This window comes from Dasypus novemcinctus, chromosome 18, assembly GCF_030445035.2.
Source record: "Dasypus novemcinctus isolate mDasNov1 chromosome 18, mDasNov1.1.hap2, whole genome shotgun sequence".
Taxonomy (NCBI): Eukaryota; Metazoa; Chordata; class Mammalia; order Cingulata; family Dasypodidae; genus Dasypus; species Dasypus novemcinctus.
This window is the reverse complement of record NC_080690.1, coordinates 71,684,979-71,704,734: the sequence shown is the minus strand read 5'-3', so window position 1 is coordinate 71,704,734 and position 19,756 is coordinate 71,684,979. Positions and strand designations below refer to the sequence as shown.

The following is a 19,756-nucleotide window of genomic DNA, read 5'->3' as shown; positions in this document are numbered from 1 at the left end:
ATAAAATTTAAAAATAAATATGTATACTAGGCAGCATTTCATTAGAGGGAGGCTGGAGACTGGCCTTTTGCAGAAGCCAGCAGTATTTTTACTTGGAGATTGTTTACGTGAGGGAGATTCCGGGGCCCCCAAGCCACCCCGCCAGGCTGGAGGAGACTCTAGATCTGGGGAGCTGGTGTTGCCTGGCGACCCCCAGACCCCAGGCAGACCTCGGCTCTGCCGTTTACCAGCCCTGCGACCTCCCCCAAGGGCGTTGACTTCCACCGGCCTCGGTGGTCTCCCGGGAAATGGGAATAATATTACCAGGGCCCCTCCCCCATGGGGCCAGAGTCAAGACGAAATGAGAAAATGCTTTCAAAGCACGTAACACCACGCCCGGGGCAACAGTGGCCAACGCCGCGGCAGTTTTCACTGAGTGCTATTAATATTATCAAGCGCCCACTCGGTGCCAATGTTTTATCCACTCGGGCTGGTTTTGCAAAGCCCGGCTCCCTGGGGAAAGCGGCTGCCTGTCTACACTGTGCTGATGCAGGCACCGGGACTCGAGCCCCGGGTCTCGCAGGCGGGACTCAACCCCGGGGCGCTGCTGGCGCCTCCACACCTGCTAAGAGGCTCTGCCTCCCCCCGCCCCCCTGCAGGCGCTCGGGACTGCGGAAGGAGCGACTGGGATTCCTCGATCTGGGAACGCAGGGAAGCTAGGACCCCAGGCGCCTGGGTCCTGGGAGAGAAGGAGGCGGGGGGCCCAGATTCCTGGGTCCTGGGGGCAGGAGGGGCTGGGACCCCTGGCCCCTGGGGGAGCAGCTGGTCGCGACGCCCGACCCGCGGGTGCCCGGCCGAGGCCGCGCGCTGGGTCCCCGACGCCTGGCTGCGGGGCAAGCTCCCTGCTTCCCGGCTGCGGCCGCGCGATCTCGGCTTCCAGGCTGCGGGGGGCGGGGAGGGCAGGGGGAGGAGCCGCGGACCTGCGCCAGGGGCCGGGGGGAGGAGCGGAGCGGGCACCGCGGCGGGCGCGCGGGGCTGCGGCGGCGGCGGCGGCGGCGGCTCCGGGTGAGTCCGCTCCTCCCCCTCCCCCTGCCGCAGCCCCCGCCCCAGCCCCCTCCCGGGGGGTGCCCCGGCTCGTGGGGGCGGGGGTCGGTGCAGAGGCGCGCGGAGCCCGGGCGGGCGAGTGGGAGTGCTGCAGCGCTCGCCGGCCGCCCCGGGGGAGGGGCACGTGGCCCTAGGAGGGGGGGTCCCGAAACACCTGGGTGTACCCCACCTCTCGCCCACCCACACCCCGGCGTGCTGATCGTTTTGCCCTTTCCATGGCCTCCAAGGATTTAGGAACTCGCGGCCTCTCGAGATCACGGACATCGCTCCCCCCCCGCCCCGCGTCCCCAGCAGCGCCCCAGGACCCCGGCATCTTATCCACCCCACAACCCCACCTCCAAAAAAATTTCCCATCCCTTCTGCAGCCCGGAGAGGCATTAAGGACTTCAACTCCCAGCAGCCCCTGCAGCGCTGGGTCTATGAAGCCGCGGCAGCGCGAGCGCGAGGGCTGCCGGGAATTGTAGTCTCTAAGCGCTTAACGAGAGCCGGGGGCCCAGAGGTGGGAGCCAGGGCTAGACCCCCGGGGGTCGCCCGGGGTCAGGCAGCTGGCCCAGGTAGGGCCAGATATGAGGCTTGGAGTGAGTTTTTCCTTCCGGCTCCGGTCCCCAGATCCGGCACCCGCTCTCAGCGCCCGGCGCGTGGGGACGGGTCCGCAGCCCCTTGTCCGCCCTCTAAGACCCATGGACTGCCGCCCGCCGCCTCGGCTGCCCCCCAGGACACAGCAGGGATAAGAGCAGGTGAGTCACACCGTGCCTGTCTCGGAGTCCTGGCCCTCGCCTCCCCCCCCCCCCCCCCACGACACCTGTCCATCCATGAACCCAGCTCGATCTGTCCCTAACACCCCTGCGGCCCCTTCCAACCCCCCTCTCTCTCCTGGCCCCTTCCCCTTTATGCTCCCGTCCATCCTTCCTTTCTGGACCCACGTCTGTCTGCCCAGCCTCCTCTTTTTCCTTTTCCTGTCTGTTGTTTCTGGCCCTTATCTGTCTTTGGTCCTTTATTTCTGCACTCCGTCCCTTCTCGCCGCCGCTGCCGCTTCTCTTTCAAAGACACCTCCGGCCGCACTCCTGCCTGCTCCTTGCCGCTGCCCCTTCCCCCACTCGCCTCTCACCTCAAGAACCGCACCCCAGCCCCTTCGTTCTTGCCGTCCATCTCGAGTCTCTGTCCTTCTGTCTGGCCTTTCCTCTGGCCCTCCCTCCTAGGCCCCAGTTTGCCCTTCCCGTGATCTCTGGCCCTCCTCCCTGCTTCTCTCCCTCCCCCAGCTTGGTCCCTCCCCGCCCATCCGGCATCTCCAGGTGTCCCCTGCCGCCTCTCTGTAGCCCTGTCCATCCCTCTCTCCTGATTCTCACCCTGCCCTCCCCGATCTGGCCTCCTTCCCACCCTACAGGTGCTCTCAGCCTTTGCGCGCGTAGGTCCCAGCTCCTGCTGTTCCCGCAGCCTGGCATGCGTGCCCCTGCCCCACCCCCACTGCCCCCGGCCCTCGGCCAGCCCCATCTCTTCCCTCAGGTCTCAGGCAGCCCCCGACCACCTTGTCCCAGGCCTTCTGGGTGCACCCCGGGTATTTCTTTTGGAGGCACACTTCCCACCATCTGCTCTACCTGCAGTGGGCAGCACAGAGCCTGGCCGGTAGTTGGCGCTTGATGATTATTTGTTGAATGAATGAATGAATGAATGAATGAATGAATGAATGAATGAATTCTGTCCCTCTGCCTGTGCACCCCTAATCTTCATCTCCTGGTCTCCCCACCCCTTTATTTGTGCATCCCTCATCTCTGCCCCTTGGCTGGCCTCGCCAGTCCCTTCCCCCAAGGCCATTTGCCCTATTTTCCGTCCCCTCGTCCGTCCACCCCAATCTCTTCCCTGTCATTTGTCCTGCCCCTTCTCTGCCTTCTTGTCTCCCCACCCCTAGCCTCCGGCCGCTCGGCCCCTCATCCCTAATCTCTGCCCCCTTGCTGCTCCGTTCCTTCTCTCTCTTCCTCCGTCTACCCTTTATCTCTGCCCCCCATCCTGTCCCCACCCCTTCCCCCCTGCCAACCCGTCCCAAGCACAGGACCCGCCGGCCACCATGTCAGGAGACTACGAGGATGACCTCTGCCGGCGGGCACTCATCCTCGTCTCGGACCTCTGCGCGCGGGTCCGAGATGCCGACACCAGCGACAGGTGCCAGGAGTTCAACGACCTCAGGATCCGCGGCTACCCCCGGGGCCCCGACGCAGGTCAGCTCCTCTGCTGCAGCGAGTCAGGGCAGGTCCGCTTGGCTTTCTAGCCCACGTGGGGCCAGTCCTTCTTAGAGTCTTGCCTCCATCCTGCCTGCTGTCGGCTCCTTAACCCTCTGATTTAAAGAGGAGTTGTGCAGTCCGTGTGATCCTTGACCCCAATATTCCCTTCAGCTACCTTCGTGCATCTTGCTTGGTGGTTAAAAGCCTGTTTGAAGCAGACCGTCTGGGTTCAAATGTTCCAATCCCACCTCTTCCTCTTACAAACTGGATGGCCTGAGGCAAGCGACTCTGCTTCTGTGCCTCAGTTTCCTCGTCTGGAAAATGGGGATAATGATAGTGACCATTTCACAGAGCAGCTGAGAGACTCAAATGCCATGGCACGCACGAAGTGCTTGCAACAAAGGCAGCACACAGTAACCGTTCAGTAAGTGTTGGGATTTATTGGTTGAGCGCCTGCTGTGTTCCAGGTAGCTCGCCAGGTCCTCTGCATACTGCCTGACTACTCGTAGTGACCCTCTATGGTACAAATAATCCCCGCTCACGGCGGGGGAAACCGAGGCTCAGAAGGGTAAAGCGACTCCCCAGGGCCACACAGCCAGGAAGCAGCAGGGTGCTGCGGACGTGGAAGCTTCTCAGTCCCGTTGTCCAGAAGAGGAAGTGCTAACCCTAGGCAGAATGTGCTAGGAGGTTTTGCCAACATCCTCCCTTGCCGAGGACCAGGGCAGGGCCTGGTGTCTCGTGTGCAGGCCTCCTGGTGACGATGCCGTGAGGAGGTATCTCTTTTTTTTTTGACAGATGAGTTGTCGCTTGCTCAGAGTCTCACAACCTCTGGGTAGCGGAGCCAGAATTGGACCAAGAGTAGTTCCATACGCTGCTGTGGTCTGAGGATTCCCAAGACAACCTTGAGATTCAAAGATGCTCTAGAAGAACTTGCAGATGTCAGGAAAGCTGTTATTATACTCATGGTTGTGGCTTATTATAGTGAAAGAATGCAGATTAAACTCAGCTGAGGAAAAAGGCACGTAGAGCAGGGCCCAGGGGGGACCAGGCCAACCCGGGGAGCTCACCTGAGTCAGGCCTTTTACTGGGGGTCACTCACGGAGGCCCCAAGGCTGACCTCAGTCTCTGGCCTCTCCAGAGCTTGGGGTGATACCACAGGGCCCAAGCTCCTCCCCCCCCCCATAAATCCCGTCAAGACCCCAGTAAACAAACACACTCTTACGGGGACAGTCCGGGGCTCAGAGTGGACGTCCCAGGAACTGGTCAAGGACCAGACCTTCCACTGAGCGAGTTTAAGATGAATCCTTTCCTGCTCAACGACTCTGCTTCTCCAAGCCGGAAGAGGGCCCTGGTCAGAGCAGACAGGAAAGGAAAATCTGTCAGGGCTGGGAGAACTGATGCTTTGACTCAGGGAGGGTGGGCAGGTGGCAGTGGAGGGGAAGATCTGTTCAGTTTTCCCCCCTCTTCTCTACCCCACCCCCCAAGTCAGCCCAGGAGGAGAAGGCACCCCGTTCCCACCACAGGTCACCTGGACCGGCAGGACACAGCGGTGCCTCTCCCTCATCCTTGCTGCCAGTGGCTTAGTTTCACCCGCCTCCCCATCGTGTGGTGCAGTCTGGATGGAGCAGGGTTTCCCCCTGCCTTTTATCTTTTGAGGCCCAGGAGCCAATTCCCCTACCCACTCACCCCAAACTTATAATTCCTTAAAGGTCTTTTCTGAAAAACCCCACTCCTGGTACCAAATCCTGAAAGAGCTGGAAACCTTTGTTTGCAAAGCGCTGGGCTGCACATGGGTTTCTCTGAAAGGCACATCGACACATAGCAGAATCCAGGAGCTTCGGCCTTGGTATGGGTGGTTTAGAATGCACGAGGCAGCAGCGATGAGATTTATTTTTCTAGTAAAAATTCACGTGGAACTACTGTTTATTGGGAAGTATTATAGCTAATGCATGACAGCAGAAGCAGTTACTGGATGGTGCTATAACACAATGGTTAAGAACCTGGGTTCTGGACTTGGACATCCAGGTTCAAATCTGGGCTCCACCACTTACTTGCTGTGTGACTTTGGACAAGTGACATTTTGTGGAAAATGGTGATGCAAAGTATAAAGTCATCACTCCCTAAAAGTTTGCTGTTATATCCTGCAGATCCTCATGCCATTTCCTTTCTGTATTCCTTAAACCCCCTCTAAGAGGTAGGACTAATTTCTTCCTATTTGAGAAAGGAGGACTCTAAGGCTCAGAGAGGTGAAGATATATTCTTGAGGCTACTCCACAAGCTGTGATTTGAACCCTCCCTGCCTGACTGTACCACACAGGCTCCTTTCTCCCCGATCACCTCTGAGCATTTTGGGGGACGTTGGTCCAACCTCAGCTGTTGTGTCCTCTTAGAGACAGGCAGTATGGGCTAGCAGTTAAGGGAATAACGTCTAGAGACAGGCTGCTGGGTTCGAATCCCAGCCCTGTGATTTCCTGCCTTATACAAGTCACTCCAGCTCACTGTGCCTCAGTGTCCCCATCTTTAAAGTAGTTCTGTACACATACCTACCTTGTAGGGTGGTAGACTTTAACTTAAGTAATACACGTAAAGCGCTTCGGACAATTCGCGGCAAATATGAAGGGTTAGCTCTTTGGGGACAGCACTAGGTGGATGAACTCTGACCCCTGACCTCTGTCCTCACCTCCTCCAGACATCTCCGTGAGCCTGCTATCGGTCATCGTGACGTTCTGTGGCATTGTCCTTCTGGGTGTCTCCCTCTTCGTGTCCTGGAAGTTGTGCTGGGTGCCCTGGAGGGACAAGGGAGGCTCGGCAGTGGGCGGCGGCCCCCTGCGCAAAGACCTCGGCCCTGGCCTGGCAGGCCTGGTAGGCGGTGGCGGGCACCACTTGGGGGCTGGCCTGGGCGGCCACCCTCTCCTGGGCGGCCCACATCACCATGCCCACACCGCTCACCACCCGCCCTTCGCCGAGCTGCTAGAGCCAGGCAGCCTGGGGGGCTCTGACCCCCCCGAACCCTCCTACCTGGACATGGACTCATATCCAGAGGCTGCAGCCGCCGCAGTGGCTGCTGGGGTCAAACCGAGCCAGACATCCCCTGAGCTGCCCTCTGAGAGTGGGGCAGGCTCGGGACTGCTCCTGCTTCCCCCCAGTGGGGGCTTGCCCAGTGCCCAGTCACATCAGCAGGTCACGAGCCTGGCACCCACTACCAGGTGAGAGAGACTACTGGGCTGGGGGACCACTCTGAACTCCTGCTCCTCCTCTGTGTCTGTTTCCCGTTGATGTCTCTCCTGAGTCCTGGGACAAGAAGGGACTGGGGTTCCAGACTCCTGGAGCTTTGGAAAGAGGGGTGGGGAGTCTAGATGCCTGAATCTGAAGGAGGGGGCTAGAGGCCTGGACTCCAAGGCCAGGGAGGTGAAAGAGAATGAGGGCTGGACACCCAAGTCCCTGAGGCCCAGACAATTCGTCCCAAGCCAAGGATAGAAGTGTGGCCTGGGGTTCATTTGTACAATGTTCCTCATTTGAGTGCCAGGTCTGAGCCAGGGGCTGGGAGAACAGTGGTGAGCACGGCCCCCCTGCCCTGCCGTCGCTCACGGTCCAGGGGAAATGGACTGCCCCTGTGCTGTCCCCACCCGGCCCGGTCAGTGCTGCAGTCCACATCCCGGTCTGGGAGAAGGCTGCGGGCTTCCTGGAGGTGGTGGCGTCTCCGCTGAGACCCGGAGGACGGGTGTGAGCTGGGGTTCAGGCAGCGGCGAGAGGGGAATGGGGTCATGGCGCGTTCTGGGAGCTGCCAGAAGTCACTGTGGCGCGAGGGGAAGCTTGAAAACAGAAACCTGAGGGAGAAGGCTGTGGACGTGGGGGCGGGGAAGACCACCCCGGACGCCGACGGCCCGAGGGGGCGGGGTCTTTGTCCAGGGGGCACTGAGGAGTCTCGAGGGCTGTGAGCAGGGCAGGGGCAGCTCGGGGGCCACGTGGGGGACAGACTGCAGGGGAGGCTGGAGGCCCAGAGGCCAGGCAGGAGAGGACGCGGTGGGAGCCAGGGCTGGGGCCGGGGGCGTGGCGAGGAGGGGCGGGGGCAGCGGGTGGCAGGGAGACTCTGAGCTGACTCTGAGCTTGGGGTTGGCCAGGGCCCGAGGGGCTCACGGGAAACGTGGCCTGAGGTCCACGGGAGGCCTGCCGGAGGCTAGAGGCTACATGGTGCCGAGTACCCCCCGGCCCCACTGTACTGAGGCTCAGAGAGGGATAAACGACCTGCTCAAGGTCACTCTGGGGGCAAGGAGAGGCCAGATGACCTGCAGCTGCTGCCGCTGCTCCCTCTGCACCGCTCTCTGTGGCTCGGTCCCCTCCCGTGCCCCCCCAGCACCGGGCCTGCCTCTCCACGCACGCAGGGGCTGCAGGGTAGCCACGCCTGTTGAGATCTGCCACTGCCATGGGTCTTGTCTCCAGACTCTTTCCGCTGGTGGAACAGTCCGTGCAGGAGGGGACGAGGCCAGAACCGGGCAGGGGCCGAGAGGATGAGGAAATTCAGGAGATGGAGGGAAAGGATTTGGTGACTGGCTCCCCAAGAGGAGTAAGGGGGGGAGGTAAGGATGATCTGCAGGTCTAGGTGGACCACAAGGGATCCGGAGGAAGAGCGGGTTTGGACCAAGGTACCGAGCTCAGTGGGGAGGGTATGTGGGGTCCGGCGGGTGGTGGGTGGCTGGGGCAGAACTAGGCCGGCGCCTGAGACACCAGCCCCGGGTGCAGATAAGTTTGTCCAGGGAAAGGGTGTGAGGGAGGAGGGAAGAAGACACCAAAAGATGGCCCAGGATGGAGCTTTGGGCTTCCCAGCGCCCACTGGCAGTCAGGGAAGGGAGCTGAGAAAGAAAAGAGAGAGGCAGAAGGAACGCCCCGGCCAGGAGGCAGCAGCGGTAGGTTTGGAGAGGGCGAGGTCAGGGCCGGAGCTGGGACGGAGAGGGGAAGGAGAGGGGAAGGGACAGGTTGGAGGGATTCAGCAAAGGGCAGACGAGGGTAGGGAGGGCCTGAGCTGGGGAGGGGAGGCCCAGGGTTCTCCGAGAGGCGGTTCTGGGTTCAAGGGCACCAGTTCAGAGTCCGGGAAGGGCTCTCTGGAAGCTGGCGCAGGCCAGGCTGCAGAAGCCCGGAGGCAGGGCTCATACGCCCTCCAGAGACAGCCCGGGAAACCGAGGCTCACGGGCCGCGAGTGCCTTAGGGAGGTCGCCCAGCCAGCCGGGGTGGGGGCTCGCGGTGGCCAGGCCGGGCAGGCTGGCGGCGGCGGCAGGGGGGAGGCTGATGCTGCCTGGGTCTCCCCCTCACCGCAGGTACCCGGCCCTGCCGCGGCCCCTCACGCAGCAGACCCTGACCCCCCAGCCGGACCCGGGCCCTGAGGAGCGGCCGCCGGCCCTGCCCCTCCCGCTGCCGGGGGGCGAGGAAAAGGCCAAGCTCATCGGGCAGATCAAGCCGGAGCTGTACCAGGGCACGGGGGCGGGTGGCCGGCGGGGCGGCGGGGCCCCCGGGGCCGGCGAGGGGGGCGCGCCCTGCGGCCGCATCAGCTTCGCGCTGCGCTACCTCTACGGCTCCGACCAGCTGGTGGTGCGCGTCCTGCAGGCCCTGGACCTCCCCGCCAAGGACTCCAACGGCTTCTCGGACCCCTACGTCAAGATCTACCTGCTGCCCGACCGCAAGAAGAAGTTCCAGACCAAGGTGCGGCGGGCGGCGGGGGTCCCGAGGGGGCGGGCCGGGGCCTGGTCTGAGGGAGGAGGGCTGGGCCTAGACCCCGGGTCTGAGGGAGGAGGGGCTGGGCCTGGACCCTGGGTCTGAGGGAGGAGGGCTGGGCCTGGACCCCTGGTCTGAGGGAGGAGGGCTGGGCCTGGACCCCGGGTCTGAGGGAGGAGGGGGCTGGACCCCTAGGTCTGGGGGAGGAAGGGGCTGGACCCCGGGTCTGAGGGAGGAGGGGCTGCAGGTCTGGACCCCTGGTCTGAGGGAGGAGGGGCTGGGCCTGGACCCCTGGGTCTGGGGGAGGAGGGGGCTGGACCCCTGGTCTGAGGGAAGAGGGGCTGGGCCTGGACCCCTGGGTCTGGGGGAGGAAGGGGCTGGACCCCGGGTCTGAGGGAGGAGGGGCTGCAGGTCTGGACCCCTGGTCTGAGGGAGGAGGGGCTGCAGGTCTGGACCCCTGGTCTGGGGGAAGTGGGGGCTGGTGGCCTGGACCCCTGATCTGGGGGTCTAGACCCCTGGTCTGGGCTGGTGGCCTGGACTCCTGGTCTGCGGGAGGAGGGGAGGAGGACCTGGAGCCCGGGTCAGGGGAGCAGGGCTGGGTCATCGCCCCCGCCCCCCGCCAGGTGCACCGGAAGACCCTGAACCCCGTGTTCAACGAGACCTTCCAGTTCTCGGTGCCCCTGGCCGAGCTGGCCCAGCGCAAACTGCACTTCAGCGTCTACGACTTCGACCGCTTCTCGCGGCACGACCTCATCGGCCAGGTGGTGCTGGACAACCTCCTGGAGCTGGCCGAGCAGCCCCCCGACCGCCCGCTCTGGAGGGACATCGTGGAGGGCGGCTCGGTCAGTGGCCCGCCGGCACCCGCCGCCGCCGCCGCTCCCCGCGGGCCTCCTGACCTCGCTCCTCGCCCCACGGGCTTCCTTCTCCTTTAAAATGGACTTTCTTGGGCAATAGGACGGATGTCCCAGCCGGAACCACGAGCCGGCTAAGGGACATCCACGCCGCGCCGTGGGTCACGTGCTGACGTCAGCCTTGGCCCCCAGATTCCCATCACCGCCCCCCCCTTCTGATGACGTCAAGGGGTGACAAGACCCGCCCCCCAGCTGCCTTCCTCAATGTCAGCCTCCAGCGTGACCCCAGGGCGCCTGCCCTCTGACCTTCCCACTGGCTGAGCCCAGAGTCTCTGGGTTTTGTCTTCCCAACTTCCTTAACCACCCACCTCCCGACTTACCAATCCCCAGACGCCCTGAACCCTGGGGACCCCCAGTCTTTGAACATCTTCGTTTTTCATCCCCTGACTCCCCAAATCTGATCGTTCCTCTCTTCATTGTCCCCACCGGAGTTCTGACAGCTTAGCCCCCGACCTGGGGCATCCCGAGGTCCCCAGCCCCCAGCCTCGCACTGGGCCCCTCCCCGGCACCTCGTTCTGCCACATCCATCCTTCCCACCAGCCCTGCTAGTAGGTGCTCGTGGGGTACCCTGACTGCTCCCACTCCCCAAACCCCAGACCCCCTCAATTCCTCCACCCTCCCCATTGCAGTGCGTGGAATTCCCAGAATTCTACCTCTCTGCCAACTTAGGGTAGTGCAGTAGGTTTGTATGGGGGAGTAGGCGGGGGAGTTTAAGTCCTGTCTTGACATCAGAGAGAGGTGGCTGTGTCCGTCAGTGACCGTGCTTGAGGTCCTTCCCTCCTCTGAGCCTCAGTTTCCCCACTGTGCGATAGTACAGTTGAACCAAGTGACTCTTTCCAGGCCCCCAGCCCCCACTGCACCCACAGTCCCACCGAGGCCACCCATCTGTTCTCCTTGCGTCGGGCATGTCTCATTTCCTCGCCCACTCATTGTCATTTGACGCCTTCGCTCCTTCATTTCTTCATTCCTTCCTTCGACAACTTTCTTTTCTCGGGCGCTGGGGCCCCGCACGGTCCTCAGGGGCTCCCTGGTGAGGCTGTCACTCAGCTGGCTGTCAGGGACAGCACCGTGGGGTCACGAGGAGGAGCATCTGCCCAGGGCTTCGGGGTTCAGGGAGCTTGTGGGAGGAGGTGACAGCTCGTTGAGGGCTGGAAGGGCGAGGAGATGGGGAGGGAAGGGTGCTGGAGGCAGAGCAGGCCGGCGGGGGGGGGGGGGGGGGGGGGGGGGGGGGAGGGAGCCAGGGGCAAAGCAGGTCCTCCCTCACGGCCACAAGTGGGCAGTGGGGGCTCCGGCCCCCTTGTAGCGCGTGCTGAGCCTTGGTGCCCCAGCCTCTCTAGGCCGGCGCCTCTCTGTGTCTTCTCAGGTGCTATCTCCTCGCTGGTCTTTACCCCCACCCCGAGTCTCCACCCCCTCCCTCTGCATCTCTGCCCTCCTCGGGTCCCCATCGCCCTCCCTCTGCGTCCCTGTCCCCCTCCCTCCAGGTCTCTGTCCCCCTCCCTCCAGGTCTCCGTCCCCCTCCCTCTGGGTCTCTGTCCCCCTCCCTCTGGGTCCCGGTCCCCCTCCCTCCGGGTCTCCTTCCTCCCCCTCTCTCTGGGTCTCCATCCCCCTCCCTCGGGTCTCCGTCCCCCCCCCCCAGGTCTCTGTCCCCCTCTCTCCCGGTCTCCGTCGCCCTCCCTCTGGGTCTCCGTCCCCCTCCCTCTGGGTCTCTGTCCCCCTCCCTCTGGGTCTCCGTCCTCCTCCCTCGGTTCTCCCCCTCCCCGTCTCCATCCCCCCCTCTCTGGGTCTCCGTCCGCCTCCCTCTGGGTCTCTGTCCCCCCACCTCTGGGTCTCTGTCCCCCCCCCGGGTCTCTGTCCCCCTCTCTCCGGGTCTCCGTCCCCCTCCCTCTGGGTCTCCATCCCCCTCCCTCTGGATATCCGTCCCCCTCCCTCTGGGTCTCCATCCCCCTCCCTCGGTTCTCCTCCCCCCCCGGCCTCCGTCTCCCCCTCTCTGGGTCCCTGTCCCCCTCCCTCTGGGTCTGTCCCCCTCCCTCGGGGTCTCCATCCCCCTCTCTGCATCTCTGCCCTCCTTGGGTCTCTGTCCCCCTCCCTCTGGGTCTCTGTCGCCCCCCTCTGGGTCTCTGTCCCCCTCCCTCTGGATATCCGTCCCCCTCCCTCTGGGTCTCCATCCCCCTCCCTCGGTTCTCCTCCCCCCCTGGCCTCCGTCCCCCCATCTCTGGGTCCCTGTCCCCCTCCCTCTGGGTCTTCCCCCCTCCCTCGGGGTCTCCATCCCCCTCTCTGCATCTCTGCCCTCCTTGGGTCTCTGTCCCCCTCCCTCTGCGTCCCCGTCCCCCTCCCTCCAGGTCTCCATCCCCCTCCCTCTGGGTCTCCGTCCCCCTCCCTCTGGGTCTCCATCCCCCTCCCTCGGGTCTCCGTCCCCCCCCCCCAGGTCTCCGTCCCCCTCTCTCCGGGTCTCCGTCCCCCTCCCTCTGGGTCTCCGTCCCCCTCCCTCTGGGTCTCTGTTCCCCTCCCTCTGGGTCTCTGTTCCCCTCCCTCTAGGTTTCTGTCCCCCCCCCTCTGAACCTCTGTCCCCCTCTCTGAGCCTCAGTCTCCCCATCTGTCCCTGGAGGGCGTGAGCCTTGCCTCTGGGCTTTCTGACGCGTTGGCCTCTCTCCCTCCCTCCCTCCCCCTCCAGCCTCTTCCCACCTGAACAAATAGGCCTTGACATCCCCGAGGGGGGGTGGGCGCGGCGGCAGCTGTGGGTTGCCAAGCCTTGGCCCAGAGTCAGAGCGTTACGTGGACGGGCAGCCTCAGCCCTGGGCTTGGGGCCACGGGGTGAGAGCGCGAGCGGGGGAGGGGGGAGACCGAGGCAGGCATGGCCCATGGCTTTCCCGCAGGAAAAGGCCGACCTGGGGGAGCTCAACTTCTCCCTCTGCTACCTCCCCACGGCGGGGCGCCTCACGGCGACCATCATCAAAGCCTCGAACCTCAAAGCCATGGACCTCACCGGCTTCTCAGGTGGGACCGGGGGCGGGGGCTCCTGCGCCCGAGGGGGGGGCTGGAGCGGGACGCGGGGCCGGGGAGCGCTCTTCAGGACTGTGCTCGGCCCCAGACCCCTACGTGAAGGCCTCTCTGATCAGCGAGGGGCGGCGGCTGAAGAAGCGGAAAACGTCCATCAAGAAGAACACGCTGAACCCCACGTACAACGAGGCGCTGGTGTTCGACGTGGCCCCCGAGAGCGTGGAGAGCGTGGGGCTCAGCATCGCCGTGGTGGACTACGACTGGTGAGGCGCGGGGGGCGGGGGCGCGGCCGGGACCGCGTGGGGGCGGGGGCGTGGGGGCGGGGCGGGGGACCGCGTGGGGGCGGGGGCGGGGCCGGGGACCGCGTGGGGGCGTGGGCGTGGGGGCGGGGACCCGCGTGGGGGCGGGGGCGGGGCCGGGGACCGCGTGGGGGCGGGGGCGTGGGGGCGTGGGGCGCGGCCGGGACCGCGTGGGGGTGGGGGCGGGGGGGGCGGGGGCGTGGGGGCGGGGCGGGGGACCGCGTGGGGGCGGGGGCGGGGCCGGGGACCGCGTGGGGGCGTGGGCGTGGGGGCGGGGACCCGCGTGGGGGCGGGGGCGCGGCCGGGGACCGGAGTGAGGGCGGGGGCGTGGCCGGGGGCGCGGGGAGCGAGGGGCGCGGCCGGGGGCCTGGGGGAGTGGCCGGGGGCTAGGGGCGCGGCCGGGGACTGGAGTAGGGGCGGTGGGGCTTGGCAGGGTGCGTGGCCAGGCCGGGGGCGCAGCCGGGGGCCGAGGGGAGAGGCCGGGGATGGGGTGGCTGGGGGACGCGGCCCGGGACCGGAGTGGGGGGGGCGTGGTCGGGGGCGAGGGGCGCGACTAGGGACCGGAGTGGGGGGCGGGGGCCGTGGCCGGGGGTATGGCCGGGGGCGGGAGGGCGCGGCCGGGGACCGGAGTGCGGGGGCGGGGGCGCGGCCAGGGGCGGGGGGGAGCCGCCCCTCCCCACCCGGCGCTCACCGCCCCGCCCCCAGCATCGGGCACAACGAGGTGATCGGCGTGTGCCGCGTGGGCCCCGACGCCGCCGACCCCCACGGCCGCGAGCACTGGGCGGAGATGCTGGCGAACCCGCGCAAGCCCGTGGAGCACTGGCACCAGCTGGTGGAGGTGAGGCCGGCCCCGCCCGCGAGCCCTCCGCTCACCCGCCCCCCGCCAGCCCCACTTTCGCGGTGTGACCTCAAGCAAGTTGCTGGGCCTGTCTGTGCCGCGGTTTCTTCCCCCGGGCCGTGCAGCCCCGCGAGGGCCCGGGGTCCCTTCAGTAGGTGATCAGTGGCTCTTATCACCACCGTCCGCGAGGCCCAAAACAGAGCAGGGAAAGAAGCAGGGTGGCCAGCTGCAGCGGGGTTCCTAAAAAGAGCAGGCCGCGAAAATTAGTGGGTCATGGTTGCCTGGGCTCCGATCGGCAATTAAGAAATGAAATGAATAAGCAAGAACGAATTAAATGAAACAGAACAGAAATTTTCATAGTACAGTGCCCATCCTAGGGTCCATAGCGTCAGGTTTTTTTCTTGTGGACTGTTGTCCAAAAGTGTGAAAGTCCCAGAGATCAAGGGGATCCCGGAGTGGGGGGGAGGGGCGCCCGTTGGATGTGGAGATCAGAGGGGCTCTCTGACGAGGTAAGGACTGAGCAGAGGGCTGGAGCCGAGAAGGAGCTGGCCCCGGGGAAGGTGTGAAGGGGGTTCCTGCAAAGTCAGGAGGCAGCAGAGGAGCCCAGAGCTGGAGGCTGCAGGGGTGGGAAGGGAGGGCAGGGATGATGGGGGCGCGGGTGTTTGTGGGTCACTGAGAACAAGCTTGACGATTTTTAAATTAAAAATCACTGAGGAGCTCCACTTCCACGAGGGAAATTGCCCAACACATTCGGACTCATATTTGCAAAGGAGCAAAGCAAAGAAGTAAATTTGAAACTAGGATTCCTGAGCTTGCTTCCCTTAAAACCAGGAAAATAAAATGTTTGGGGACCAGTAAAAGATCTAAATCTAAGATTTTACTAAGAACTTACTGTTCCTTTTTTCCCATATTTTCTCAACTCTTAAGTGTCCCTGAAAAATAAAACATTAAAATGAAATACAGGGAACAGCTGTGGCTCAAGCGATTGGGTGCCAGCTTCCCACGTGGGAGGTCCCGGATTCGGTTCTTGGTGCCTCCTAAAACCAAAAAAACAAACAAACAAACAAAAGAAAATACCAACTCAGGAGAGCCAATGTGGCTCAGTGGGTGAGTGCTGGCTTCCCACATACAAGGTCCTGGGTTCAATCCCTGCGCCCCATACCTCAAAAAAAAGAAGAAGAAAAACATAAAAACAGGTGATAAGGGCACACACTTTCTCTTTTGTCTCAGGCTCTGATATGGCACAGGTCTAGCCTTTATTTGAAACTGTTTTATTTTGCTCACCATGGATTTTTTGCATCAATTTAGACTTTTTAAGCAATGATTCTATTAAAATTTGATTTACAGAGTTTGGGGGCCCTGTGAAATCTTGCACCCTGCCCTAGGAGGTGGGCAGCCTGGTAGCTACTCCCGCCTTCTGTCGCTTACTCCTCTAATGTGTTCACTCCTTCAATCCACAAACTTTTCTGGAAGCTTCCTGGAGGCACAGATAGAAGGCTGGACCTAGACCTGGCCCTGGATCTGACCTTGAGTCTCAGCCAGTCGTGGTCTAGTTGGCCCCAGAGGGCCCTCACACCCTGAGCCACCAGGCCCCCCTCCTCCCAGCCCCCCCACAGCTCCCTGCACCCAGTCCCCTCCCACTGGGGCCCCACGGGGGCTGCCCGCTCTCCGGCCAGCCTCCCCTCTGCCCGCATTTCTTTGGACCTCAGTCTCCCCATCAGTAGAATGGACACCACTTGCCCCCTCACTTCAGCGCTGAGAGAAAAGGCCCTGGCTGTCACATGCAGGAACGACATCTTGTCTCCTCTGTCCCCCAGTCCTGAACCTTCTGCATTTCCCTTTTCAGGAAAAGACTTTGACCAGCTTCACAAAAGGCGGCAAAGGACTGTCAGAGAAAGAGAACTCAGAGTGAGGGGTGAGGAGCTCAGAGCAGGGAGAGGGGCTGGCGCCGGGCTCCTGGTCTGAGGGGGGAGGGGAGTGGACCTGGACTCCAGGGACTGAGGGGGGAGGGGGCTGGGGGCCCAGACCTGGCTGGGTCTGAGGGGGGAGAGGGCTGGGGACCCGGCTCCTGGTCTGAGGGGGGAGAGGGCTGGGGGCCCAGACCTGCCTGGGTCTGGGGGGAGGACTCGGGCCTGGGATTCTGAGTCCCTGGGGTGGCGAAGGAGCTGCAGCAGGTCGCGGCCCCTGCCCCTGCCACGGCTGACTCCCCCTCCCCTGCCCCTCCCACAGGTCTGGCCTAGGCCCAGGACCAGACCAGGCCCCCTCAGGACCCATCCTTTCCTGCCCGGACCGTGAAGTCATCTCCTCGAAGCCATAACGTCCGAGCTGCGTGGTGCGGGGCAGCCCGGCCCGCCCTCCTTCCCGCCCCCCGAGGCGTGAGGGCGGGAGGCCGGGGGGCACAGCTCCCTGTTTCAGGGCGGGGACCTTCCGTCCCCACTGTGTCAGTCTTCCCTTCCCCGGGGCTCCCCTTCGAGGTGAGGGGCCGTGCATGTCTGGGGGACCCCTGCCCCCAAATTCTCTTGTCTGTCTGCCTCTCTGTCCCTTCGCTGTTTGTCCAAGATTCGGTGTCCTGACCCTCGTACTCGTCGTGAAAGTCAGCGGACCACGTCTCGGTGTCCCCCAGACACACGGCCTGCGTCTGCCCCTTCTGTTGCCACACCCTGCGTCGGGCTGATCCCCCACTGCTGCTACTTCCGATGCCAGAATAAACACACGCCGTGGGTCACTGCACCTGGGGCCGGTTCCTCTCTGGGACCGGAACCTGGGCCGGAACACGCTGGCTCCGTGCTCAGGCAGCTGTGTGTTTCATCTGCTGGCGGGGGCACCTTTGGGCCACTTAATCGACCCCTCTGAGCCTTCATTTCAAAAAATCATGTTATCCAGGACTCTTTGGATGACAAGAGACAAAATATGACCTAAACCACCAAAAGCCACAAACAGAATTGAAAGACCCCCGGTGCATGGAGAGTTTGGGGTGCACAGAGGACTTCAGGCATGGCTAGATCCAGGCGGTCACTCCTGCTCCCCTCTTTCTAGACCTCATTTCCAGACAGGTTTCTGCAAGTGTAATTAGATGACCCCTTGGCGCTCCAGGCTGTGGGTGCTGTACCTGTTACAGTGTCTTCAGCTGCAAATACTAGTTAATTCTCAACTGAAAACCTAAACGATAGAGGTTTCTTTTTGTCGTATAATTCACCTTTCCAGGACAGACAGTCCCAGGGTGAGTTCAGTTGCTCGGCAGCGTCAGGCACTGGGTTGGCACCTCTACTATTCGCTTTGCCTTCCCCTCGTGAGTACAAACAGTGTGTTCTCCCACAGCAACATCTAAAACGGGAAATGTGGACAGGGACCTCCCCTTATGTTCTCTGTTTTCCCCCAGAAGAGTTCTCTTTGTCTCTCATTTGCTAGAACTGGGCTCCCTGACAACTCCAGCTGCAAGGCAGTCTGGAGAAGTGAGCATTGGTCCATCCCAGTCTTTGCTGTGGGGCGTGGGCTTGGCCAGTGAGGAAACACGGGCAGTGGACTGACGGTGGGGCAGGAAATGCGCAGGACCTGCCACGAGTATCCTCAGTGGATTAGTTTCAAAAGAAACAAATGCCACACCCCTCCCTGGACCTCCAAGGCCCTCGGAAAAGGAGTGACTGGTCCTGCTCAGGCCTGGTCTGGCCTCCCCAAGCCAGTTCTTGCATCAGAAAGAACGAGATACCCTCGGCCATCGCTGACGCCCCCCCACCCCCCATCCCGCAGGAGCCAGCTAAGCCCCCCGTCAGCCCAGACCCCCGCAGGATCCCTTCCTGCCGGGACGGGAAGCTTGGCCTCTCCCGGAAGCCACGGCCTTCTTTCGTGGAGACTGTGGGGTCCCTTGATGGCGAGTGCCGATGGAATCACGAGACCATGAGCAAGGGACAGTCACCGCGAGTAGCAGGTTCTACCGTCCTCCACCATGGACTACTTAAGTCACACCCACGTTCCCATCCACACCGTGTCCAACCACGAAACGTGGTGCAGCCACGCTGCTCGTTTCTAGGGCTGCGGGGACAAATGGCCACGTACCGGGCGGCTTACCATATTAATAGCTGACACATACTCTCTCCCAGCTGTAGGAGGCCGGGAGCCTGGGATCCCGGGGTCGGCAGAGTCGGCTCCAGCCGAGCCTGAGGGAGACTCTGTCGCCTGGTTTCTGGTGGCTGCTGGCCGCCCCGGCGTCCCGTGCCATCCCCCCAGCCGCTGCCTCTGTCTTCCCGTGGCCGTGCCCCCTTCGTGTCTCCGTGTCACACCTCCCTCTGTCTTTCTCTCAGAAGGACCCCTGCCATCAGATTTACAGCACAGCCTGAATCCCAAAGGAGCTCATCCAGAGATCCTCGACTTAATTCTATTTGCAAAGACTCTTCTTCCAAATACAGTCACATTCCTAGCTCTAGGGGTCAGGAAATGGGCACGCCTTCTGGAGCCCCCCACTCAACCCCCTACAAACACCTTGGAGAACAGTTTGACCGTTTCTTATGCAGTCAGACTTACACATGACTCAGCAAGTATTTACCCGCAAGAAAGAAAAATGTATATCTGTACAGGTATCCACAGCTGCTTTATTCATAACGGCCCAAACTGGGAAACTGGAAACAGCCCTCGTGGCCATCAACAGAACAGACAAATTGTGTCAGGTCCATGTGATGGAATACTACTCAGCAATAAAAAGCAGCAGCTATGAGACACGCAGCCTCACGGATAAATCTCCAAACCACTGTGGAAGACGCCAGGCACGTACTGTGGGATTCTATTCATGTGAAATTCTCGAAAAGGCAAAGCTTATCTGCGGGGACAGAACGCAGATCAGCAGCTGCCGAGGATGTGGGGATGGGGGATTCATTGTAAATGGGTATGAGGGAACCGTGGGGGATGATAGAACTGTCCTGAATCATTATGGAGATGGTCACACATCCATGTACACTTGCCAAAATTCATTTTGAACTGTGTATATAAAATCGGTACATGTAAATTACACCTCCATAAAGTGGTTTAAAAAAATACTCGCAGAGTGTACAATCAATGGTATGTGGTATAATCACCTAGTTGTGCAGTCATCATTTCAATCATGATCACAGCATGTTCATTATTTCAACAACAACAATAATAATAAACAACAAACAAAACAAAAATACTCCTAAAAAATAGAAACTAGTATATGACCCAGCAATCCCACTGCTAGGGGGATGGCCCCAAAGAACTGAAAGCAGGGACTCCAACAGCTCCTTGTACACCGGCATTCACTGCAGCTTTATACACAACAGCCAACAGTGGGAGCCACTCGAGCGTCCATCAGAGGATAAATGGATAAACAGGATGTGGCTATCTGTGCAGTGGACTATTATTCGTGCTATGCCCTGGATGAGCCTTGACATTGTGTTGAGTGAAATAAGTCAGATACGACGGGACAGAGTATATGATCCCACTTATATGGAATAGCTAGAACATGCAAATTCGTAGAGACAGAGAGTAGAGCACAGGGTACCAGGGTGGGCGGGGAGGCGAGGGAAGGGGGAGTTGCTGCAGGGCGCAGGGTTTCTGTTTGGGGTGGCGTGAAAGTTCTGTGAGGGTAGCACAACGCAGTGCTTGTGGTTAATCCCACTGAATTGTCATCTTGGGAGTGGTTGCGGTGGGAAAGTTCATGTTGTACGTATGTTTCCACAATTAAAAATAAAAAACTAA

At 62.0% G+C, this 19,756-nt stretch overlaps 1 protein-coding gene across 3 annotated transcripts; it reads left to right on the top strand.

Moving 5' to 3' along the window:
* Positions 1 to 1,012: 1,012 nt before the first annotated feature.
* Positions 1,013 to 19,549, top strand: SYT3 (synaptotagmin 3). 3 transcript variants are annotated; one of them, XM_058280694.2, is made up of 11 exons: positions 1,013 to 1,044; positions 1,693 to 1,820; positions 3,131 to 3,296; positions 5,989 to 6,505; positions 8,612 to 8,993; positions 9,629 to 9,847; positions 12,790 to 12,910; positions 13,005 to 13,176; positions 13,918 to 14,050; positions 15,897 to 15,965; positions 16,280 to 19,549. In XM_058280694.2, exons 3-10 carry the CDS (start codon positions 3,146 to 3,148, stop codon positions 15,960 to 15,962), a joined length of 1,761 nt encoding a protein of 586 aa, XP_058136677.1. In that variant the 5' UTR covers positions 1,013 to 1,044; positions 1,693 to 1,820; positions 3,131 to 3,145; the 3' UTR covers positions 15,963 to 15,965; positions 16,280 to 19,549. The 3 variants fall into 3 exon arrangements, with proteins under 3 accessions (XP_058136677.1, XP_058136675.1, XP_058136676.1); XM_058280692.2 differs by lacking the exon at positions 1,013 to 1,044 and having other exon boundaries at positions 1,216 to 1,820; XM_058280693.2 differs by lacking the exon at positions 1,013 to 1,044 and having other exon boundaries at positions 1,216 to 1,820; positions 2,877 to 3,296.
* The last annotated feature ends 207 nt before the right edge of the window (positions 19,550 to 19,756 follow it).

Coding starts and splice junctions, on each gene's coding strand:
- SYT3 (XM_058280694.2), top strand. CDS start 3,146: ATGTCAGGAGACTACGAGGATGACCTCTGCCGGCGGGCACTCATCCTC. Junction 12,911..13,004: donor GGACCTCACCGGCTTCTCAG/GTGGGACCGGGG, acceptor GCTCGGCCCCAG/ACCCCTACGTGAAGGCCTCT. Junction 14,051..15,896: donor ACTGGCACCAGCTGGTGGAG/GTGAGGCCGGCC, acceptor TTCCCTTTTCAG/GAAAAGACTTTGACCAGCTT.